This window comes from Pelodiscus sinensis, chromosome 4, assembly GCF_052426305.1.
Source record: "Pelodiscus sinensis isolate ZL-2025 chromosome 4, ASM5242630v1, whole genome shotgun sequence".
In the NCBI taxonomy this organism is placed as follows: domain Eukaryota; kingdom Metazoa; phylum Chordata; order Testudines; family Trionychidae; genus Pelodiscus; species Pelodiscus sinensis.
In genome coordinates, this window is record NC_143055.1 from 134,355,292 (window position 1) to 134,381,356 (window position 26,065).

Sequence of the window (26,065 nt, forward strand, 5' to 3'; positions counted from 1 at the left end):
GTGATTTTTAAATAAAAATTCTCAGCGTGCTTCAAACTGTATCATAAATTTTACAGCAAAAGCATCTGCCAACAGGCAACACAAGGACATCTCGCTGTTTCTGTAAAGCCCGCTGAGCAGGTGGAGGGAGCATGGCACATTGCTCCTCCTTGAGCACTTAGAGTTTTACTGGCTCCTGGCGAGCAGGACGGCAAAACTCCCTTCAGCTTGATGGCCATATGGCCACAGCGGCTGGTGCTATTTTTGGCCATAGTCTCTCTCGTTATACGTCTCTGACCCATGCACAGTTCCTGGAGGCTGGCCTTGTGCCCTTCCCATTCGCTGGCCGCTGGGCAAACTGTGCATCCAAAGGGCTTGCAAATCCGCAATACAATCCCAGAGCCAGATTCACAGCCCAGCTCAATTGACTTCAATGGACTATGACTAATCACGGATCTCGAACAGTGAGGGGCATGGAGACGGCTGATTGGAACCTGACAGAATGCTGAAGAGTGGAGCTTTGCTGTATTCTCGGAGTGGCATTTATCAGCACCGCCATCAGGCAATGAAAATGGGGACTTGGATTGGATTCTGCACAATCGAGGAAAGTACGCGGAAGCAAGCATTTCTCCTCCTCAACTAGAAGGCGACAGCTGCTTGCCTTTCCCACTCTGTCATTAGAAGGAAAAAGACTTCCAGGCAAAAGAAGGAAAAGGTTGATAGTGAACTCAGGGGGAGAACAAAGCGACTTCTTATATAAGCAGCCAAGTGGTTAGCAGCTCAGATACTCCGTGGCAAGTGTGGGGCACGGTGTAGCTTGGGAAGTCTGGCCCACAAACCCCGGAGTGCAAATCTTGCACATGGGGTGGATTCTGTGGCAACTTCAGTGGCTGTGAAATAGCCAAGATCCAAGTATATTCTTGTTTTACTATACACTGTGATAACACTTGGCCAAGTCAGGGCCCCATGGTGCTAGACATAGGTAGGAGACAGCACATACACTCCTTCTCCCGAACGAGCTTTCACTCCACACAGACAGGACTGGCAAAGACTAGCAAGGGCTCCTCTTGCCTTGCAAGCAGGAAAGGTTGCACTGAAACACTGCTGTTGTTCTAATGGGAAGGTCACTAAGAAATGAAATACCGCTCTCTTGAATGGCTCTGATGGAACTCAGTAGTAATACGGTTAACCCACAAAGGGGGAGGGGCAGGGAATGGTCAGTATTTTATGGATGTCTTCTAGGGAACTAACTTTGAACCCGCTCTAGGCAGGCTTCGTACCAAATGCAAATGAAGAACAAAACATCAAAACTTGGGCATCCTGCCAGTGCGGTAACAGAGCTGTAAATAGCTAATCAGACAAGTACCACCCGGAGCTTTTCTTGCCTTAAAAACAAAAGCACCCACCCAATGAGCTGAATAAATGAGCTTCTTGAAACAAGGAAGCAATCAGGCAACTTGGCTCCCAAAGTTCCTAATCTCTGGCTGAGGAACTACTTCTGACCCCGGCACCCAGCTGCAAGGTGAACGCTAACTTGTCAGCCGGCATGTTCATATTCCAAGAGCCATTAAATAAATGAGATGCTTCTGCAGACCAGAGGATCTGACGTTCCAGGTTTGCTCTATGTGCTATGCATTGTCCCAAACCCCACCAACCCAGTCCCTTCTTCTCCAAAGAGATGAATGGCTCCGTTGGGAGCTGTGGGGCATTTTCTTCCCTTTTTAATTTCCTCCCTTGCACAGTGACAAGTTACCTAGATTCAGCCAACACTTTTTTGCAAGCAATAAAGGCTGCAAGGGTTTGCTCTGTTTCCTGCATGAAGAGAAATCAAATGCTAAAGGATCTTTAGTGTGCATTAAATGTAACTAATAAACCACCATTAGCCAATGTTGGACCATCTAAGTGATCATACCCTTCATGGCTGTTGGGGTGTTTGCTTTGTTGCATAAAAAAGCCTCCGCCTGAGCTCACTAGATTTATATAAATGGATTTTCTAAAGCTACACCAAACTGTAAGGTCTAAGGTTTTAAACTGCAACTTATTGTGAACCTTGTCAATCTTTGTAATCTGTGTAATTCTCAAACTTACTATAAACTGCAACTTCGTAATCTTTGTAACATGCAGCCACCTTGCTTGTAACTTTTCCTAAGCTGCCTTCTCCCCTGAGTGAATGGAGAGAGAGTGTGAGTGTGTTTGAAGAAGGCTTGGAACAATGGACCACATGGCAATGAGTCATCACAGTATGGGCATGCTCCCTGCTGGATAAAGGGAAGTCTGGGCATGCTCCCTGATGACAAGGTGAGTGAGTCACAGGAGCCATTCAGACACTATATAAAGAAAAGGAGCACATGTGAGACCCTCTCTTTTTCTTTCCCCTGCTCCTGAGAAGCTCCTCTCCAGTGTCTCTCTCATAGACCAGCTTCCCCAGTCATGATGAGCAGACAGACCCTCCAGGATTCACATGTCTTGGCTCCTTCTGCAACCCATATGTCTGTGTAAGTGTGTGATTGCCTGAGGGCAGGAATGAATGGGTGTGAATGAGCGAATGAATGGAGGGGGGTGGGTGTGTGTGTGTGTGTGTGTGTGTGTGTGTGTGTGTGTGTGTGTGTGAGAGTGAGAGAGAGAGAGAGAGAGAGAGAGTTCTGTCTTCTTTAGCTTAAACCTTTGGTGGCTGCTTTCGTCTCTTTAGTTTTACCTAGCGGAAATAAAGCCATACTAGTGTAACCCTGGGTGGTCTCCAGTGCGAATATTTTTGGGGTGACATGCTTCATATAGCGAAGTGCCTCCTACTGTGAGAACAGTAATTGGCTATGGATGTGTAACATGTGCCTTTGAAGGGTGGAATGTGCATTCTCTTTTACTACCTTTCAGTATCCACGTTGGCCCCACAGACCTGAGCAAGAAGGGAGCAGGCCATGTAAAAACAGAAGACAAAACAAGTGCACGCTCTTATCAAAGGCAGACCCAGTAGTGAGGAGTTAAATACGATGATTCACAAAATACAGGAAGATGGATGCTGAAGTCAGAGGCTGTGACTTCATGACAGATTTATCACTGTCAGCACATCTCCAGCTTGATCGCAATCCAAGACCAAACCAAACGGTAAATATATTCCTGTCATGGTGCAGAAAGGACTTGACTCACCCCAGGATGAGTTTTCCTATGATCATGTTGCATAAAAAAAAAATACTCAATGCCTCATTCCCCTTCTGTGAGCTCTGTAACGGGCATCAGCATCAAATACGTGAAGGCGGTAGGGCAGTTTGTTGCCATTGGGTTTGGCTGGCCATGTTACTTAGGCGAGTTCTGCAGGTCATCCCAGAAGCGAGTCAATTAAGGCCCTGATCCAGCAAAACGTTAAAGTATCTGCCTCACTGTAATCCTATCAGGAACTCCATTGAATTATAAAACAACTCGGTATGCTCAAAGGTAAGCACAAACATGAATATTTTGCTGGATGGGAGCCATCGTCTCAAATGAGAGACAATCAGACCTTTATGCCAGACTGCACACCACATTACATTTTAGAGAAAAGTTATTTTCAAAGTGGTTGTAAAGAAACAGTTTTACCATCCCCCCCCCCCCATCTTTTTGCTGATCTGTCCAGTACACAGTTTGGCACTTGGTCTGGGGAATAAAGGGAAGGACTTGGACATGTGACTGGCCAAACCTATATAAACTATTTATGTAGAGAGCATCTTCTAACTCAAGCTTATTCTGCAACTAAGCTAGTGACCAGTTCCAGGCAGTGATTTCTTCTGGCCAGTAGTTCCTGACATTTGCTTTCAATTATCTGTAAGAGCTCGAATTTTCTCACACTGGTCAGGGGGAGACTTAGATGGCATGAAATGCTCCTGACTTAACATATCTGTTAGCTAGAGCACTAAAAAGGACCGTGGAGATGTTGCAACCCTATTGGCTTGATCTTGGGTGGCTGGTCTGAGTCCCTACCTGAGCCACGACTTCCACACCACTATTTTTAGCATGCTAGGGTGAGTCTGCCTACCCAGGCTGGGAAGTCTGCTGCTTGCTGCAGTGTGGACACATCCCAACTGTCTGGAATGAGGTTGTACCCATTTTGCCTTTACATACAGATCACCACACAGAGCCAGGGGAAAGGGGCAAACAGTAAAATATCACTTCTTAGGGACGATGGGTAAGACCAGGGCTTAATCCTGCTCAACAGAATGGCATGGACAACCCCCAAATGGAGAAATATTTTAAGGAAATCACCATGCAGCTGCCTAGTTGCGGATCATAAAACCAAAGTAATTAGCCCGAAGTCTCGTAATCTAGCTGGTTTGAACTACTCCTAAAAAGTCAATGCCAGCCCCCGGAGTAATTAAGCTGAGAATAGTATCACTATTGAATATCTACTGTATCGTGTCAATACAAATATCAGAGCCTGGGAACCTACAGAAAGCCATAAACAACACGATGAATAAGGGAATGAAAGGGGAACAAATGACCATTTCTGACAGGATCATCTGGACAAGTATTACATTAGCAGCAGATTAAACAAACAACCCCCCAAATCCAACATTAGGCAGCTAAGCCGATCATTCAGAAACATATGATTACCACGACCAAACACTACACAGAAAAACACAATTTTCCAAATAATGCAAGAAACTCTATAAGCTCTGTTCAGAGCAAACGCCAAGGAGAGGGATGCAAGTAATATACTCTGCAGATTGTCTTACAAATAACCAAGCAACTTCTCACAATTCAATTATGCATGCCTGGCATAGAGTTCACTACAAATTCTAATCAGTTCTACCCTTCTAATAACATTATACAAAAAAATGCATCATCATCCATCAACCAGATGGAGCATGTTACTTATACAAAACATCTAGTATGCTTTTATTTTCCAATGTTAGAATGTGATAAAAATTGCCCACTCTGAAATTACAAATTATAAACAAATACTTTAGGCTTTATAAGTGTCTGCATACTATTTTATGTGAGTATATGAAATAGAGAGAATAAATTAAGGGGTAGCAAGGAAAGGAGTTTTTACTTACTTGAATATACACTGGCAGTATTACTCACAGGTGGAAACTTTATGTGGCTTATCCAACAAGGAAACTTTCTCTATGTGCTTTATATGATACAGAGAAATTACTGGAGGTAAAGCTGGTTGGAAAATGTATTTCTTGTGAACAAATTTCTATTTTTCAGTAAAATTTGAATATCTAACTATTTTGTCCCCAAACTCAAATACTATATATCAATTTTTAAATGCCGTGATGGTGTTTATTGGGGTTGTAGTGCGGGTGAATCATGCCCCCATTTCTCCACTATAGTCCGAACTCCTTTGTCAAGACACAGTGCCAGCATTTCTCTCAATGCACTGTGAGATCATCTCATAATGAGGAGGAGGCAGTTGCATCTTGGGAGATGTAGTTAGGATGATGAACCTAATCCATAAAGGAAATGGGAGGTGGGGGCAATGGAACTATAATTCCCATGAGGCATTATGGCAGCACATCCAAAATATTTCATGTTTGGGGTACTGTGGTCTTGAAAAAGATAAGTTTTCTGTGGAATGCTGACCATTTTTGTGAAAACATTTATTTTGTCAAAAACCCAATTTTCTAGTGAAAAGCAATTTGGGTAGAATAGTTTCAATCAATCCTCATAAAAGGGTGTTTTCATTAATGTGATTGCTGCTATTTTTCACATCAACTCAGCTGGAAAGGCACACATTCTTAGTTTGTGTGGGGGAAAATCAAAATAACAACACATTTGAGAAATATCTAAAAATGTTATATTTATAAGGTCTGATATTTCAGAAATGTCAAGGTAATAAGCAAGTACTAAATTTGAAGGTGTAAATCAGCAACAATTTTTCCCCATTAAGGATTCAACCTCAGATGGAAGTCAATCTAGCTGTGATCTTGGATGGGTGACATGAATTTGGATGACAGTTTACTGGATTTTAGAAGCTAAATTCTCAAGGTATGAATCAGTGTAACCTGAAGTACACCTACGGAAGCCAATAAAGTTTTTTCACATTTCTAATAATGTAACCGAGATGAACCCCTATTTGTTACAAGTTTCCTCACCCCTTGAGTTTCATGTTTGTCACTGAATTGTAGTATGGTAACACTAGGAGCACTGTATCTTTTAGGAATCTTACTAACCCTACAGTTTTGAAGGCACAGATTTTTTGGTGTAGATTTGTTAGGTTTCATACCAAGGCCTCAGTTAATCACAACAGTTAAAAATTGTCTTACAGTTAAGTGTTGGCCTAAGTGATTGGCTGGATGGGGCAGCACTGGCTAGGTTTCCCATGAACAGAGGAGAGACAATAGACTTCTCTCACCATTCTGCTTACCTAAATAATTGTAGTATTGGGACAGAACATTATAGCTGCAGCCAATGGCGTTACATTTAAATTGGAAACCTTTTGGGGCAGGGCATGTTTTTGTCCTGTGTTTGTAGAGTGCCTAACACAATGTAGCTCCAGCCCAGGAATAAGGTTTCTGGGCAGAAACATCACCACCACGATATGGTGGCCTAAAGGAACCAGAAGACAGCTCCAGGCCATTCCCATAACCGGGTTACAATCCACAATCACCCTTCAGTTTATGAGTTCACTGGGATGCTAATGGTGTATTAAAAGCAGCAATTCCCGTAGGGATGATTGACAAAACACACCAGGAACACATTTTTCTTTCTGTTCTTTGGGAAAGAGCAGCTGCACTGCTACCATTGGCCTGTGGCTGTGCTGGCGCATGTTGCTTTAAAAGTCTCCCTTGCCAGTTTCCCATTCATATCCATTGTTTCTGCAGCTCACAGCTCTGAAATGTTCCCATCGCAGTCTCTACACAGAGGTGCCTTTTTATTTGTTTGAAGTTGGAGAAAAATGGGCCAGTTGTTCTCAGAGCACCAGGGGACAAGCATGACGACTTCTTGTTAATGATTCCCATTCCTAACAAAGTCCGGGTGATAATCTAAATGGGTGGAAAGTTAAATTGGAGGGTGGGGGGCAAATAATTCTCACTGAAGAGGGAATCGCAGCATTCTGCTTCCTTTCCATTCCCTCCAACTGACGAGCCTTTGAGAACTGCCTGCTAGCCGTGTGCTGCACATTTTGGTGCAGGGACTTTTGGTAGGTCTGTGCACAGCTAAGGAAGGGTTGCCAAACCGGCAAGGTGCAAAAACACCCCGAGGGCTGGTCTATTCATTGTGAGGCATACAGGAGAGACCCTCGTGCTGATGCATTTTGGTAGGTCAAGCCTATGGTTTACTGGAACGACAAGCCTGTGACACTTATAGTCTTCTACTGTCTATAGGGTTGCCAGGTGTCTGGTATTGACCCAGACAATCCAGTATTTTTGCCTCCTGTCCGGTAAAAAAAGCAGAAAATACTGGACACCTAAAATGTCTGGTATTTTCTGATTTTTTTCCCTTGCCAGGCGGCAAAAATACCAGACACCTGGCAACCTTATGACACACCCAGCAACCATGCCCAGCCTCGAACACCCCCCTCCTTACCTGGTTCAGCAGGGGAGCTGTCTTGTGTCTGGAGTAGAAAAACAAGATGGCCACTGGCAAAAAAGCCTCTTCTTAAAGGGGCCATGCTTTTTTTTTTCTTTTGCTTAACTGCTGTCGGGGTCCTTTTTTCTTTTGTTCAACAACTTTGGTCTCTTCCCTTTTTTCCCCCTCAACACAATTTTTTCCCGCTTTTTTTTGGGGGGGGGGAGGTGTTCGGTATTTTTGGTTAAACCATCTGGCAACCCTAATTGTTTAGACCTGAAGTAGGTTTTGGTGAAACTCCTTTGATTGGGCTGATAGGGACGTTGGTACAAATTCTAGAAAACACTTTCCCCATGTGATGTTCTGGGCACTAACCAATGCAAAGCCTTCCACAAGCCCTTCTGCTAGAACTACCCTAGAAAAGATTTTCGGAAGTTCAAAGAAGAATATTTTCTCCGAACCAAACACACACTCTGACAGCACAAAGCAAATGCTCAGCTCCCATCTAAATCTGCCTCCCGATATTGTACCGTGACATGCAACTTTACTAGGACAGACATGCGGCAGCAAAGAACAAGCAGCATACAGAAGATGATGTTGGTTTGGGGTAGAGATTTTGCAAATGGGACTAATGCAGAACTAGCAGTTGCTGTTGCACGAGGCTCCGTCACAGAGACCCCTAGGTTGTTGTTTTGTCTCCCTTTGTGCTTGAATCATAGACACAGAGAATGGGAAAACACAAGCCTCACAAAAGAAATGGAAATAATAATAAAATACATAGCTACTGTCATTGTAAGAGAGCCAGCCGAGAAAATCAAAGGCTGAGATTTTCTTTTGTTTGCCATTAGATAGTGTTGCATGATAATCTAAATGGTGCTTTGATACCCATTTCAGCGCTGATGAAAACATTTTAAAATGTTCATAATTACAAATGATGTTACTAGCCCAACTTGCAAAGAGCCGAATATGCTCTCCAGTCACTGCCTGCATTGCTTGTCGGCCCTGGTAATTGTATGGTGTTTTAGAAACACAGTGGCTCCTCATTTCAATGAGAAATGCTCTCTCCTTCGAGAAGAGGGACAGTCTTGTGGCTAAGATACTGGGCTGAGATTCAGGACAGTGAGTCACTCTGTGTCTCTCTGCCGCCATTCCTCATTTGCACCAGGAGGGTAGCAATCCTTTCTCCCCCACCGTTTGTCTGTCGGGATGTTTGCAAACTGTAAGCTCTTTGGGGCAGAGACTGCCAGGTCCAGTCTCCTTTACACAGGTTTATCATCCAAATAAAAACAAACAAAACAGTTCCTCGGCTCACCCTGTGTCCTAGTGCATCATGGCCTCCTCTCCGAGGGAACTCTAGTGTTCCCCCTTCTTACAGCGTCCCAGTCCCAGCAGTTCCCTTATCTTTCAGGGAACATGGCTTTCTCTCTCAGCCCCCAGTTCCTTGTTCCAGGGACCTTCCAGTTCTCCTGTGGCTTCTCCCCCCGCCCCATCACTTCCCCTGTGCTACCCTCTGACAGGGCCTTAGAGCCCAGGATAGCCTGGCTCCTTTTAATTGGGTCCCTCTACTCTGATCCAGGGGGCCAATGCGCCAGCTACCCCATGGCAACGAGGCTCCATCAATGTATCCGGCCTGATGCATTCCTTTTCTGAAGAGGTAGGAAAGCTGGTCATTCAGCCCTAAACTGTAGCCCTGAGACTTGGGCACCACCATCTTTTCCTTGTCTGAACGCGGAGGGGAGCCAGCACCATCAGAAACAGAGGTGGGGGAGGAGGAGGGGGAGGCTGCCTCTGCAGCATTCTGCCCTCTTCCTCCTGCCTTTGGGAAAACTCCCTGCCCTTCAGACACATGGCAGGCTGGGGGAAGAGGACCTGTCGAATCTCCCTCTCCCAGGCAGCAGCTGGAGGCTACATGCTGCTGGCTTGCCTCTCGGAGCTTTGGACGGTGGCCAGTGGTCACTGGGATACAGCTCCATGGAGAAACAGAGGGGTCCAAGGGCCCTAGAGCCAGTGTGGAGACACAGGGGTGTGCAGGGAGGACAACACTCCTGAGACACAGCTAGTTGTTGGGAGACTCCCCCGCTCTATGGGCTGAGCTCCTAAAAGTCCTCCCCACACCTTCCCTAAAGAACACAGTGAGGGCCTGGCCCAACCCTCACTGAAATCAACAGCCCACGATCCTTGGCTCCAAGGATCCTAGCATCGGGGCCTGGATTCCCCAGCCTGGCTCTTTTAAAGCCCACCGGAACAGAGCAGATCCCTCTCCAGAAACGTCGCCCCAGCGCCCATCGCTTCCCCTCCGCAGGGCCCCGGGGGGCAGGGTTCAACTCACACTTTATCCGTGCCATAGCTCCGGTAGTCGACGGCGGCGGAGACGGCCACGATGAGGGCAGGCATTCCATAGCCGACCAGGTAGAAGTACTTCCTGCGTGAGTGCTCGCTCTCAAACACCTCCACCAGCATGATGTACAGCTGCACCCCCTCCAGGAACATCCAGGTGAACGCAGCCAGGAAAAAGAAGTGCAGCAGGGCGGCAAACACAGCACAGGCGATCTGGGAGAGTCCAAAAAACAAAGCAGAGGGCGAGGTTTATGCCCAGCCAAAATGACTGGCATCATCATCCCCACAGAAACACAGATGTCCTTGCTTATTGCACGTGCCATTAAGCCCAGAATCTCTCTCTGGTGGAGGGTGTATGTACAGGCAGTCCCCGGGTTACATCGGATCCCTACTTACAAACGGGGTGAGGCAACCCCGCACTAGCTGGGTCCCCCCAGCAGACCAGGGAGACGCGCAGCTAGCGCCCCCCACCCCCCAGCAGACCAGGGAGATGCGGAGCGGTTTTTCTCAGCAGACACCTCAGCTTGAGAATAAAGGACTGAGGGAAGTGAGGTGTGGGAGAATAAAACTGAGCTCTGGAGAAATGTTTGGCTAGAGTTTCCCCTACAATATGTACCAGTTCCGACTTACATACAAATTCAACTTAAGAACAAACCTACAGTCCCTATCTTGTACGTAACCCGGGGACTGCCTGTATATAAACATATGTGGTTGTAGCTTATCCAAAGAAAGTTATGTTCTATCCCTGAGGGGCTGACAGGCTTGTCAGACTCCTAGGAAAGATGAGGAGAATGGCTCCCTCCTCCCAGAAGGGGCGGGGCCATGGGCAGAAAGGGCGGGGCTAGGGCAGCCAACCTCAGCACTGCCTGGAGCTCAGCACGTGAGACTCCAACGGAGATTTAAAGGGCCCCGGGGTAACTGTCCCTTTCCCTCCCCCCAACCCCCGTTGTGCCTGTCTATGTACATTACCCTAAGCACAGCATTGGCTGAAACCCCTGTGCCCACCTCCTGCCCTCCCACAACAGAAACTAGATTCTTAGGAGGGGACCTTTTCCAATTCCCATCGACCAAGCAATTGTTCCCTGCTTCTCACGAGCGTATAAACCGGGATTAACACCTGGAAATATTGCGAGGCCTTGGTTTCATAAACAGGCATCGGATAAGCACAAAAAGGACAATCACTTTGAATATAGTTTCTACTGAAGCCTATACGTGTGGGAGAATAGACGTAGTTCTTTGAACAGGCCCATTCTGCGAGGCAGCTGAGATGCCAGCAGATGCTCTCAGAACTCAGTCATCTCGCCAGCAGCTGAGCCCTCCGGCGAGGTGCTGAGAACTTGCAGGATCAAGCCCTAGAGATCCAGCCACGAGGTGCCAGCCCTCGTGAGGCTGAGGGGATGAAAAGGCCCCAGGGTGAGGGTGCATCATTGCAATATTATTTCTGGCTGCCTGCAGAGCTTGTACACGGCGCATGTTTCCCTGCTATCCAGGGTTTGAATCGCTTGGTGATTCCCTGTTTGGTTCCCTTCCTCGGGGGCACCTGGCATTGGCCACTGGCGGCAGATGGGGCTGGATGGAGCTTTGGTCTGAGCCAGTGTGGCCGTTGTGATATTCACGTGCATCTGTAGAGTCGGTGGAACATGGCAAACAGAACATGCAGAATTTGTTCCTCCCAAAGCTCAGAAACCTGAGATTTGCCCACCAAGTGTCTGCAGGTGTCAGCGGGGCTCAGCCGTAGTCTTTGCCAACTTCTTTTTCTTCAAAAGGAACATTTTTGATTTGTGTGAGCACAAACAGAGCAGCTGAAATAGGTTTTAAGAGTTGTGCAAAACATCCTTCTCCCCCCTCCCCACTTTTTTTTTGCTCAAATTGAGCCTCTCAAAACCAGCCAGATGGAGTTTAACTTGCTACTCAGGAAGTTACTCAAGTGGAGAACAAACAGCAGAAATTTGTTCAGGAAATCATATGGACTTGATTGGAAACCTATCGAAGTAAATGGAAAGTTGCCTATTGATTCCAATGCACTTTGGATCAGAGAGGAGGACATCAAATAGAAAGCATCTTTTCAAGAATTTCTGTGCTGTTGCTGGGGAAACGCGAGACACCACATGCTTTTAGTGGATACATTTTAAACGGGCATTCAGCGTGACATCATGGCCCCACTAATGTCAATGTGGATTTTGCCACTGAGCATAATGGACTAGGATTTTACCCTTGGTTACCAAACAGGGCTCCAATCAGTGTGCCCTGTACGGCCACCCAGGAGAGATTCAAATGCCACCCAGCTGATTAGCCCACAGCCAGCAGCACAGATTTCTATGGGTGGTGCACATCCACACACAGGTTGGTGCACAGAACAACATTTATTCTGCATGCAGACGGAAAACATGAGAGGGAACATTGGCCCCGATCCTGCAACAAGAGGAGCGTGAGCATCCATCATGCTCCCGGACCGGGCCCCGCTACCTCCACTGATGAATGGAAGCGAGGAGGAGATGCCTCCCCATTTCTCCACCAAGTATCTTACTGGCTGATCTGTTCGGTTGATCCCGATGAGGAAGAGGAGTTCCGCCACAAACAGGCTGATGCACAAGTTCTTGTGAATCGTGTTCCTGTCACTCTGGAGCCCGCGGAAGAAGCAAAAGGTGAAGATGCAGATCAGGAGGCAGACGAGTGACAGCAGGATGCCGACCCACGTGATCACGTCCAGGAGCAGGTCGTGGACCGTGTCGCTGTGCTGGAGAAGACACAACAGGAAAAGAATCAGTCACACGCGGCACACCAGCTAATCGATACTGAGCAAAGCTAAGCGGTCGGAGACCCTTGGACAGACGCCTGTGTCCACTTCCCAAGCACTGGCACAAGGGACGGAGAGCTACTGAAGGGTATTGGGACTAAAACATGAGAATGGAGCTCTGTGTTAATGTATCCACAACTCAACAGCCATGCTCTGTTCGCTCTCTCTCCCTTTGCTGTGCTTTGTCCATCAATACAGTAGTAAGGCAGAGGGGGCCAGACTCAAATCCCTTGATTGACTTCCAGGGGCCATTAAGGATATATAGGTGTTAAGGGCAAAAACGGGGGTTATATATTATTTTCGTTTATTCACAAGGGGGCAAAACTGATGTATCGATGCCTAGTGCTGGGAACTGAAAATGAATATTGGTACAATATCCTGGGAAACCAGAGATCTTGTGTTTTAAATCCACGTCGACTCAGGATTGTAAGGTGGCTCAGAAATTGCGCGTGCGATGTGCTCTCGTTCTTGCCTGCCCAAAGCAATGCCCCCATGGTCGCTAAAGCAGAGGTGTTTCCCTTTCCCTATCATAAGCCCCAAGAGCATGAGCAGCCAAACTGGAGGGAGGGGGTAGGCCATGTGCTCTTGTGGTGGAGAGCAGGATGCGGTGGGCTGCCATTTAAACATTTCTGGCCCCGTTCCCGTGTTTGCCTGGGCATTTGCTTCCCAAGCAGGGCACGGACGCTTGCAACGCTCATCTTGGAAGAGAAGGGCCAGTGTTTTGCTGGGGGGAAATGTCTATGACAGATGGAGTCAAAAGGTGATTAATTTGCCCTTTGGTTGCCTGCCTGCCAATGATAAAGCTGTAGCATTGTCAGGCTCTTACTGATATACACTCCCGCTATGTCAACACCCATCACAAACAACTCAAGCCCTTTCAGCACTCGGGCATTAGCCGCACGATTGATGGGCATCAAATGCGAATGAAAGAGGATGAGTGACTTTCTTCTTCCCCCCCAGAGGCTGTTGATAAGGGTCTGGTCTGAGATTATGGGACAGTTTATTCCCACTGCACTCTAGCCACTTTTGGGGGGAAATCTGCAGGGTTTCAGAGACTTTCCGATTGCAGATGTGCCCCAACAGCACAGACTGAACATACCTCTATTGTGACAGGAACAAAAATGTCTATTCCATCCCAACCGCACCCACAAAGTGGAAGGGAAGAAAGGGCACATTCTGCTCCTGACAGAGGTGCATTAATTTATCTCTGTGCGATTTCATACTCACGACTTTCCTCTTAACTTGGTGCAAAAAAAATTACTACAATCCCCAACCCTCTGCTTAGTGTGACACTGCTGGGAAGGGGTGGGTAACATCTTCCCAAGGCAGTGCTAAGCAGAGCTTCAGAGAACTACGAGCCACAGACATGGGAACTACAGAGCCGGCACAGGCGAGACAACCAGGTGAACTTTGGAAAGCAGGAATCAATCGCCCCGGGCTAACAGCACCAATCCAGTGAAACAAAAAGCCAGCCTGGCACGTGGGGAGTTTTCCGGAGCAGCAGAACGCCCCAACTTCATGTGGTGAGCAAAGGTGCGCCAGCATCCCAGCACCGTGCAGGAGTGAAAAGGGAGAGTCAGAGGGAGTCTGCCACCTGCTAAGACGAGGAGTGGGGGAGAGGAGTTTGCACTATAGGAGCCAGAACTGACACCCTTTGCACACCCTTCCTGTGTTTTTCAACGACCATCTCTGGGACTTGGTGGGGGAACCGGTTAGTTGCTAAGAGAACAACTACGCTGCAGCGTAAGACCAGGGCTGGTGGAACTCAAGTTGAGTTTGTCCACCAGCGCCTAAGCAGCTACACTCATTTGTAACCCGAGGTTGCAGGCTGGGTGCAGAGGGAATGATGGGAAAGCTCATGAGAAAGAGCTCCATGCGGCGACGCAACGGGCATCCTCACTTCTCACTGAAGTCAATGGGAGCTGAGGGCAATCAGCAACTTGCCGGACGGGGTGGCCAGTTGGGATACAGGGCTGAAAAGCACTCGCCATTAGCGGAATCAGCGTCGGAGGAGTAACGAGAGATGTGGAGGGGAATCTGCTGGCGTAGAATTGCCCTGAAATCAGCCCGTCCTGTCCCTGATTATAACTAGCTAAAACGCTGACTGTAAAGAGGGGATGAAGTTGTCACCTTCCTCTGTGTTACTAAGTCGAAAGCTGAACTGCAGGTTACCATGGATACCGTGTGTGGTGAACACCGAGGTCCCCTTCTGGTTCCATGAACACAGGTGTCACTTTGCTGCTGTAGAACGAGTGCTCCCCAGGCATGAGGGAGAGGCCATTCCGGACCAGGGATTGCGTTTTGCTCCCTCCTTCCTGCTGGCTCTTCTTCCCCCCCCCCCGTGGGGCAGCTCTGCTAACCCACCGTGACCAGCTTTTGGCCAAGTGCCCTGTCTGTTTTATTTGGGAAGACCAGCTCCCACAGCTGAGCGAGCCTCTCCCGGTCCTTGTGCTCAGGACACAGTCTGCCAGCCACAGACGCTGAGTCCATGGGTGGTCGGGGGCTTGAGCACCACGGGGAAAAGTCACATGCAACCTCCCGCCCGCCCCTCTGGCCTGTGGGAACCCCGCCAACCCAATCCCCTCCCAGCACTTCTGGAGAGCCGCCAAGAGCTGATGCGTGGTGTCCAGGCAGCTCCGGGGGAGAGGAGGAGGGAGGAGTGTGGGGGGGTGCCTGAGAGGGAGAAAGGGGCAGGAGCAGAGGGTTGAGGGAAGCGGTGAAGCAGGGGTTGGTTAGAGGGGAAGTCAGGGCCCATGCTGCCACATCATGGGCTCAACCCTTGGGCAGCTAGGCAAGATGGCAGGACACCTAGCACTATACCTTTATGCCCTAGCATCTCCTTCAAGGCACTCCTCTGCTGGGGAAGCTCCCAGGCCTGTGTTACACAGGAGCATGCTTGCTGACGGGGTGTGGGTAAGGCAAAGGGAGCAGTCGCTGCTGGGGCCCAGGAATTCAAAGGGAGTACCTTTAAAACGCTGCCTCTGGTCCTGCCCCTTCCAGGAGTACGGAGCTGCCTCCTGACACACACCTTGCCCAAGGGCCTGTGGAGGCTGTTGGCTCCCCTGTGCTAGAAGTCAGGCTGGATAATTGCTGTGGTCCCTTCTGGCCTGGGCATGTATGAATCCAACTCTTACCAAAATGGAATCTCTACAAAGAACATCTCATTGCCACTGCGAGAGGTCAAAATACGTTATGACTGAGAAATGCAGCCTCCATTCTTCCCGGGGAGAACAATCTCCCGAGTTTAGTGTCTGTATTTAGTGGCAAGAACAGGATGAAACTGATCTCGGGCACACGGATCAAAGACGTTCCTCAGTTACACACAGAGGAACTGCATGGTCCAGTGAGTGCAGAATCTAATCAGATAGGAAGTCACCCTGAAGTGCGCTCTCTTCATGAGGATGGCATTGATAGGGTCTATGGAGGTAACAAACAGGGGGGAAACTTGGTGCTTGCAAACAACGAGTTGCTTGGATTCCACGTAAGAAGGAAGATTTCATAGAACGCATGACTGCGAAGTCTTCCTGCCCCTCTCGCCCCATCCTCTGGCTCTCCACAAGTGCTGGGAATGAAAACTGTTTATAGGGTTCAGGGTAAAGGAAGTAGCTGCAAACAAAATACTGCCATGACCAGCAAAATCGGGTGACTGCGCAACAAAATGGCAAATTAATTTGAATGTTGACAAATGCAAAGTAATGCATCTTGAAAGGTATAATCCCAACTACATTTATAAAACGATGGGGACTAATTTAGCTATAACCACTTGAGAGAGAGAGAACTTGGGAGTCTTTGTGGATAGGTCTCCGAAAACATCCACGCCATGTGTAGCAGCTGTCAAAAAGCAACCAGAATGTTGGAAATCATTAAGAAGGGGACAGAGAATAAGACAGAGAATATCTTACTGCCTCTGTAGAAATCCACGGTACGCCCATACTTGACTACTGCATACAGATGTGGTCACCTCATCTCAAAAAAGATCTCTTGGCATGGGAAAAGGTTCAGAAAAGGGCAACAAAAATGATTAGGGGTGTGGAATGGCTGCCATATGAAGAAAGATTAAAAAGATTGGGACTTTTCATATTTGAAAAGAGGAGATGAAGGGGGGATATGATAGAGGTCTATAAAATAATGACTGTGTGGAGAAAGTGAAAAATGAAGTTATTTACTTGTTCCCATAAGAACTAGGGATCACCAAATCAAAAGGTAGCAGGTTTAAAACAAATCAAAGGAAGCTTTTTCTTCATGCAGCACACAGTCAATCTATGGAACTCCTTGCTAGAGGACGTTGTGAAGGCCAGGACTTTAATAGGGTTCAAAAAAAGCTAGAGAAATTCATGGAGGACAGGTCCATCCATATTTATTAGCCAGAGGCTGGGGAATGAGTGACAGGGGTGACATCACTTGATGATTCCCTGTTCTATTCATTCCCTCTAGGGCACCTGGCACTGGCCACTCTCAATAGACAAGATACAGGGCTAGAGGGACCTTTGGCCTGACCCAGTTTGGCCATTCTGATGTTTTTATTTAACATTTACATCCATGCTCGGGCTTGGGAGGGTTACATTTTTAATAGAAAATGTCAGCAAACATTGATTGCACTGTATGCCCAAATGTATGAAGAAATATTTCCATTGATATTCATCAAAATGTACAGTTAGGCAAAGTGTGAAAAGTGCTGCTTGAGACCTTATTCGAGTTTGAGTTATGGATATTTATTTTGCATCTGTGGACATGTGGTATTGACAAATTGTGTTTTAATGGCTATCTAGCTTTAACTTTCTGATCACAGGGTCTTCTGTCATTAAATAATTATTGTTCTTGTGTATGATTACCCCAAACTGAACATTTCTCTGGATCCAAATAGAACAATGTTTCTAAACAATAATGTTATGCAACAGTGACAATGTAAAGAGATAAAAAAAAAGTCTTAAAATAAACATTGATTTTATCCATTGTAATTATAAAAAATAAAAGCTTAATTCTGCTGAGGCCATCCATGCATGAGAAGGACTTGGACTCATGTTTCCAATATCGAAGAGTACACATAAATAATACAAAGGGACGGAGAGGTTAGAAATATGGAAAGGAAATTACAGAGCTCTCTCTCCCTGGCAAGCCACAGCATCTGGAGAAACAACACAGAAACAGGGATGCTGGTGAGAGAGATAGACATGCAAAACAGCTATGCTGAAAAGCACACAGGACAGCGAGTCCACAGTACATAAACACCTATCAGCTTGCCACGTGATAGAATAGCAGAGAAAACCATTGTGCTACTGGTCCGTATCACGTCACAGGTTGGGGATAGACAAGACGTCCTGCTTGCCCTTGCGCAGCTAAGCTGGAACACATAATAATCCTACAATTATAAATAAGCGACAACAACTGTTTCTAGAATACAGGGAAGAGTGTAACAAAAAAACTGACAAACTGCCTCTAGCTTTTTGGGCCACCCTGGTATTCAAGAGTGAAGGAATCCAGAGAAATGTGGGAGCTTAGCACCGGTGCACTGCGTTCCGGATGATCTTGCAGCATTGTGGGATGCCAACAAAAACAGCATGTAGAAAGTCCATCTAGGTGCCACACATGAAAGTAAAGGCAGGCGGGAGTGAGTGGTTCAATACAGACACCGGTGGCCAATGACAGAGACTGGTGTCCAAACCTCCACTGTTTGGCATTGCCGTTGAGACAAGTGTAGGAGGATACAACACTGCCATCGCATCGCTCACAACACACTAGAAGATCTACATTTTGCTGATGACATCGCTTTTCTCAGTGGCAGCACAACCAACTTTCAAAGAAAGACCAAAAGGCTGCCCAGGACTGCAAAACAGATGGAATTAATAATCAGCTATTAAAAAAAAATTAATCCAAGGAGAAGCCTCACAGTGCCCAACACAAGCATTACTTTAGAAGGCAAAGCAACAGAAGAGGTGACACAACTTGGCAGTAAGACACGATGGAGCTGTCTAGAAGGAAATAATGGCACATATTTGCAAAGTGGCACTTGAATTCAATTCCTGTGTAAGCTGATGGTCACCAGAAACCTAAAATTTGCAGAACAAACTACAACTCTTCAACTCAAATGTTATTTCCATCTTAGTGTGTAGCTACAGAAGCTGGAGATCCAGCAAAGGTACAGCCAATATCGAAATAACTTCGACAGCTACTGCTGCTCCAGTTACATATTCATTCAGTTTCATGCCCAAGTGCTGATACTTGTCAGAGTCCATCGCCACCTCATCTTGGAATTTATCAAGAAAAGAAGCACTCAATAGCATATGGCTCGTAGGAGTGGAGAGAGCATGCAAACAGTGTCCTGGGATAGAAAGACATTGCTTGTATAACGCTGTCAGACCCCGGTCGTCGTCGGGTGGAATCGAACCTGGGACCTCTGGAGCTTAATGCATAAGCTTCTACTGCATAAGCTTTGCTGGCGTTCAGCTCAGGCTGTAGAGAAGACTCATTCTCTCTGTAAGTGGTCTCAGTGCCACTAGATGAGACAGCACAGCACACCCCGAAGGTAGTGTGGGTTACACCCGTTCATGCCCTTAGGCATCATTGGTGGCATGGAAAGGACTCAGATTCGGAGCTTCTGAATGTGGCCCAAAGCGTCGCCAGCTGGACACTCAGAAGGTGGTGACGGGTGGGGATAAGGTGTCTAAGTGGTGCAATACCCAGGAGGAAGAAAGAGGCGATGTTTAGAGCTGTCCAATGAGGTAGAAGTAGATGTAATAGCAACAGAGAAAAATGTTGACTCTCTGGAAACTGTATGATCTTTCAGATTGAACATCGGTGCCCACGAGAACTGTTCTAAGCACTATATTTGGAGTGATTTAATGCTCACCTAGACAAAGGCCTCGAGGCTATGCTATTGCATACAATTATGCCTTGGCACTGTAGGGATAGATTACGTGACAATTTTGGTCTTTGCAGCCACAATTTCTGTGCTTTCATGAAAATGTAGCCAGGCGAGTAGGCTGTATTTTCTTTACAATAAGGGTTGGGTAATTTTCCCAAGGGAAGCAAGACAAATCACTCCACCATATTCTGTAAGTGACAATTCTTCACTGGCAAAGGGATGTAATGGATTACTGAATATGTCTTTTACATCTCTTAATTTGCTGATTCCATTAAGTTCTCTGGTTCCTGTTCTTGACACACGCTCAAATAGTCTTTTATTTTTCATTTAAAGAACCCAGTGAAGACAAGCTGATTTAATAACTTTTCTGCTTAATTGAAACACTCCTTGTTTAACACATTTTTGAATGTCAGCATAATAAAACTCTTCTGCAGAGACTTAACCCTTTAACAGGTGCAAAATCCCTTATTCAGTTTACAATGCAGCAGCTATAGTCATTTAACTTGGAAATTATAAACACATTCTACACCTGGACCCTAATTCTGCTTTTCAATATGCTGTTTTCAACCCCCCTCTGGTGAATGTATGTCTAGCTGAGGGGTGAGCAGGGCCTGTTCTTTAGATCTGAAATTCAGAGATTGGTTCAGGTGGTAGACCCAGATGGTCCATTTGGACTTTATAAATGCTTGTGCTTTTCTCTCCTCCAAGCGCCTCACTCGTCAGCTTTCAAAATGATTGATGACAATATAATTTGTACATAGCAGAGTATAACATTTTACAACTTTAGACAATTTATTTGTCTGCATTTAAAGCACCTTACTGGAATAGCAACTTCTAGCATGCAGTACACATAGCAGAGCAATATTTGTCTACTCTTACTCATAGTTGGATTCTGTCACTGAACTAGTTTTCTAGTTGCATATATTTCCCTGCTATGGTTATTATGATGCAAATATTAGCTTTCATGAAAATCATCTTGTAAATGTTAAAGGATAATTCCGTCGCTATTACATAGGTAGAATGGCTTGTGTCCTTAAACCATGTGCTTTGTTCCAGAGCATGAAAACTGCTGTGGTCTTGCTGCATCTAAGTAGGGATGTACAAATGCATTTAAAAATGTAACTGTGTAGCTGCTAAGAATCATAGCCATGACACACTGCGAGCTCTGCAGTATACAGCTTAAATAAAGCCCTGATTGCTCAGTGAGGCGACCATATGCATGATCATTCCTGACTAGCACATCATTGTTTCGTCCTGCTAGGCAGAGACATAGTGCAATAATTCCAACTCTTATGTGGCTTGGGTTTTCTTTAAAATGCAGCTTGCGTCTTTGAAGAAGCCTGTGAATTTCCATTCACACCAGGACTTCGAAGTGCAAATGCTAGGGGCGGCGGGGGCGGCTTGACAGGCCCGTCAAAAGATACAGTGCTGGGAATGAATCGACTTGCGTGACTATGCTTACTCCACGTAGACTATTGTGTTCCAAAGGCCTGGAGGAAAGATGGCCTACCATGGGGTTATTCCTCAGCATTTTGTGGGGGAGAAAGAAAACCCTTCCAGGGCCTTTTACACTGAGGGGGTATTTGGGGAGACATTGCTCTTCCCAGAGTCCTAGGATCTTGAAAAATCAGGTATGCTTAAGCAGGGAGCCAGCTGAATTTGATGAGCCATCTCCAGGCTCACCCAGTTCTAATGGGCAAATAGCATCTTTAAAAAAAAAAAATCCTGCCTCTTAATTGAGCAGAGTTCTGTTCAGCCTGGAACTGATCCCATGCACTGCCAGGCTTACGGCACTGGGATAGATCACAGCGCTAATGGTCAGCCATTGATATCTGCCTTTCCTTAAGACACAGACGTAGCGCTACAACTGCGTAGAGAAGCAGGTGGTTATCAATCATTCGCAGAACGAACCTCCTTCCCTCCCTCCGGGTATACTAATTGTTAAAGCACAGCCCAGAACTCGGGGCTGTCTGCAGAATCCTCCTTCACAAGAACCCTCGGCAGTACCATCTTCCTAGGGAGGATGCTAATTCACGGCCACGAGTGACACTCGCCAAATCGCGGGGCCGCCGACTTGAGCTGAGAACATAAGAACGGCCGTACTGGGTCAGACCAAAGGTCCATCTAGCCCAGTATCCTGTCTGCCGACAGTGGCCAGCACCAGGTGCCCCAGAGAGGGTGGACTGAAGACAATGATCAAGCAATTTGTCTCCTGCCATCTCTCTCCAGCCTCTGACAAACAGAGGCCAGGGACACAATTTCTATCCCCTGGCTAATAGCCTTTTATGGACCTAACCTCCATGAAATTACCTAGCTTCTCTTTAAACTCTGTTATAGTCCTAGCCTTCACAGCCTCCTCAGGCAAGGAGTTCCACAAATGCTGTGTTGAAAACAGAGATCTTTGTCACCGGAGTGGCATTTGGAGGCCTTAGGACCGGGCCTCTTGGAGAGACACAAGAGCTGCTCTCCTGCCTGGTCCCCTTTGCCCCTCGGTGCTGAGAGGTCATGCTCGGAAAGGTTATTTATGGCCCCCAGAATTACTCTGGGCCCAGCGCTCCCCTGTATTTGATCCTGCGTCCCAGTTAGCACACAGCAATCATGTGAAGCCATCAGACCAGCTCCCCGCCACGCTGTTGGCTAGGCTGAGATTCCACTGACCTCGGAAGCAGAGAGAGGCCCGCAAGCTGCCCTTCTAGGCTACGGTCGGCAACGCAGAGCTGCCTTGACTATGGCACCCGTGGTGTTTTGGCAACAGTTGAACAAAAACTGCATACGACTCTACAGCCACGCAAACGAGAGACACACAACTCTGAAATGTGAATCAGACTAAGCAGCATTGCCTGAGGACAGGGCACCAGGACTGGTGTTCAGAAAACGTCCCAGTTTGGACACTGACTTTGGCTCTTCGTGCCTCAGTTTCCCTGACTAACACATGATTAATGCTACCGACCTCCTGGGGGGCCCCTGTCATTGTATTTTCCTGCACGGCCGCAGGCACCAGTAATCACAGCTCCCGTTGGCCATGGGAGCTGTGGGAAGTGGTGTGCCACTCCGTGCTGCTTCCTGCCACTTCTGTTGGCTGGGAACAGCGAGCCGCAGCCAGCAGGAGTTGCGATCGCTGGCCCCTGCAGCCATGCAGGTAAATCTAGCGGCAGCGGCCTGCCAGCGACTAACCCTGGTGAACCGCTGCCATGTTATTGCCCACCCCGCCAGAGAGAGACTGAAGTGAAGCACACCCTTTGAAAGAACACCACAAACCTGATCAGAAAGGAACCAACCCAACCTTTCACGTGTCTGTGCATCCAACCTGACGACCCGCGGGAACACTGAGGAGCAGTTACTGGCACAGGTAGTCCTATTCCATCAGCAACTCACGTGAGGGTCACCCCGACCAGCTCAGAGCAAGTGAGCCCTCTGAAGTCAGGGGGCTAACCCCGGGCCACTTGGCTCTAACAGGAGCGTGGGAGGTGCAAAGGGATCCTCCCTTCCTGGAACAGACTGACACAGAGCCGGGCAGAACTGCAGCCAGCGACAGGAGCACCCTGGCTCCCCTCAGGCAAGGGAGAGAGGCACCGGCCAGAGGCACTGACTGGCTGCACGCCCCAAAGAGCTGTCTGCATCACAGGGCTCTCCAGGAGGCAGCAAGCCCTGGCAAGACAGCTCCCTCCTGCTATGCCCCACCAGCCACACCACCACGCTGGGCCTTCACGGCACAGCTAGATTCCACAGGACAACGACTGCAGCATCGAGCGCTCTGCCATTGTGGGTCTGGGTTTCAGAAAGGATGTGGACACGTTGGAGAGGGGCCAGCGGAGGGCAATGAAAAAGATTCAGGGGCTGGAGCACATGACTTATGAGGAGAGGTGGAAGGATTTGGGTTTGTTTAGTCTGCAGAAGAGAAGAGTGAGGGGGGATTTGAGAGCAGCCTGCAACTTCCTGCAGGGGGATCCAAAAAGGATGGAGAGAGGCTGTTCTCAGTGGGGGCAGAATGAGGAGCAATGGGCTCAAGTGGCAGTGGGGGAGGTCTAGGTTGGAGATTAGGAAAAACTATTTCCCCAGGCGGGTGGGAAGCACTGGAATGGGTTTCCTAGGGAGGGGTGGAATCTCCATCCCTAGAGGTGTTTAAGTCCCAGCTTGACAAAGCCCTGGCTGGGCTGATTGAGTTGGGGTTGGTCCTGCTTTGGGCAGGGGCTGAACTCGATGACTCCCGAGATCTCTGCTAACCCTAGGATTCCGTAGATGCAATACCCACAGCCCTCCCTCACTCTGAAGTTCGCCGCTCACTGTTCTGTGTCTCGTTTGGCAGCTGGTCACACTATGGGCCAGTCACAGCCCTGGCCCTGGGACCCCCATGCTCAGCTTCTGCTGAAGTTAATAGGAGTGAAACACAAACCAGCCAGGCCAGAATTACAAGTTCTGTGCTTGGAATTGCCTTCAGACATCAACCTCAGCAAATCTCTCTCTCTTCCTCGCATCAAAGCAATACTGTATTAACCCTGCCGCCCCGGGCTTCGCAGTGCCTACCTTCACTTCCACATGGGCCATCAAGACCGCAAAGTTGGTGAGGTGATTACAGGAACACGTGGTGTGTGTCTTGTTTGTGGTCAGGAGACGACACCCTTGCTTCGACCAATAGCCCGTCATCGTGTGTTTTGAATAGTTCCAGAATGAACAGTTTGGGTTGAAAATTTCTTCCGACTGCTGCAGAGAGAAATGAATAAATGCAATACAAATGCTCATGGCTTCTGAGATTCCTAAATGCACTCGCTTCCCCCAAAGTCACTTTGTAACTCTTACCCTGCAATTTCGTGTGCACACTTAGCAACGGTTTGCGTGTCAAGTATTCCGCATGCCAGAGAACATTCGATTGTTGCGGCTCTCTTTGTGACTGCCAAATTAGTTCTTTGTTCTTGATTAATTTCAACCACAGACTAAATTCAACGCTTCAGAACCAGGCTGCTTCATTTGCATTGCAGAGCAGAGAAATTAATTGCTTTAAGCAATCAACGTTTGCAATTACTGTAGCTGGCTACCGGAGGGCTAACTGTCCTCTTTTAATGCAATCCTGTTCCCTCTCTCATCCCAGGCCACCACGATAAAACAATAATTTGGACCATTTCAATACATTGGAAGCTTTTAATTATACAGTGATGTGGGGTAGCTTTTGAATGATGGGGCTTCTACACAGTGGAGACCCTGATTAGTACCATGTGAATGAGACATTGCCTATAACACATTAGGCACACAGTGACAAACACGTAACTCAAAATTTAATCCAAGGATATTAAGTGCTTCATGTGGCTGAACTGGAGAAATTTGCTGCATGAGCTTTAGAAACTAAATTAAAATCTCCTTTGCCATGTGGTTTCCCCATGCCCCCATCCTCCCGTACCTTGATGTGCTTGACGGTAAACACCACCGGATCAGCTAGATAAACCTTATTGCTGAATTCTTTGTTTATTGCTGCTGTAATGACGGGGGAGTTGACTATGACGGAGTGATTGGTTGACATGGCCTCTGTTCCCAACTTCATGCTGGCGTTCTCCGTGGACAGATAATGACCCAAGTTGTTGTACAGCACAAAAGCCACTCTGATTTCACCTACAAAGTGCAGAGAGGAGTTAGAGATCAGCCCAGGCCAGCCCAGACGGTTTTGTTAGAGATAACTACTGATCCTTCCAAGCAACACGTTCTGTGAGTTAGGACTTCCTCCCTCTTCCCTGCTCTGCTGGAACACAGAGCTGTGTGCATGCTGGGAACGTGGCTAACGGGGTAACGTACCACCGGCCCTTGCTGGGAGCGTAACAAAACATCAGGAGTTGAAAGCGCACACAGTTTCCACTGTGACTGCCAATACCAGAACTCCATGTGGCCCATCACACTGTCCATGGGTGGGGAGAGTTGGTTATCTGATACTTCTCTCTGAGAGCAGGTGGGCAAGAAGAAATGAAGGGAGACGGGGCTTCTGGCAAACGTAGGAATAACCTGCTCCATGGAAAAGAGGGGAAGTAGCTGATTCCTCTCCTAGCCAGGAGGAGCAAGGAGAGTGGTGTCTACCCATGACCCTCTGGTGTTTGTTCATCCTTCGGACACACTCTAACGTAACAGTCTAGACACAGGGAGTAACTCGAACAACCTAACACTATTTCCAATCAAAACTGTGGGATGAAGGAGAAGAGGGGCTGGGAGTAGGTCGGAAAACATCCACAAACAATCAGCAACAAAGGAAAAAACAAAAATCTGAAAGAAAAAAGAATTGTTTTAACTCAATACATTTCCAACCAGGTTTTCTCCCTTTCCATAAATCCATGGTTAGGGATGGTACCTAAACCTCACAATCCCAACAAAACGATTCCTAACTGAAGCTATTACTTTTTTGGCCCATCATTGCAAAGCCTGAAGAAAGGCAGCAAGTTAGTTTTCCTTTGTAAGGATTAGTATTTTTTTTTAAATCTCTCCACTCCTGGATCAGGCCGCTGTGCCGGTACAGTCCCCAGCTTGTGTGATTTCAAGACAGACTGTCACTGTTGGATGACAATTGTCATGAGGTACAAACTCTGGTTGAAGACTTGAGGGAAAATTCCCCAGTGGGACAAAATTCC

At 47.4% G+C, this 26,065-nt stretch overlaps 1 protein-coding gene across 17 annotated transcripts in view; it reads right to left on the reverse strand.

The window, feature by feature from the left end:
- ADGRL3 (adhesion G protein-coupled receptor L3) overlaps positions 1-26,065 on the reverse strand; it is a 630,261-nt gene that overhangs the window by 97,572 nt on the left and 506,624 nt on the right. For 16 of the 17 annotated variants that reach the window (XM_089778190.1, XM_089778189.1, XM_075929233.2 and 13 more), the window contains 4 exons: positions 24,856-25,064; positions 23,988-24,164; positions 12,332-12,541; positions 9,797-10,017 (listed from right to left, as the gene is read on the reverse strand). In XM_089778190.1, the coding sequence (XP_089634316.1) occupies positions 9,797-10,017; positions 12,332-12,541; positions 23,988-24,164; positions 24,856-25,064 (817 nt within the window). The remainder of the gene's footprint in view (positions 1-9,796; positions 10,018-12,331; positions 12,542-23,987; positions 24,165-24,855; positions 25,065-26,065) is intronic. The other variant, XM_089778185.1, reaches the window with a different exon arrangement.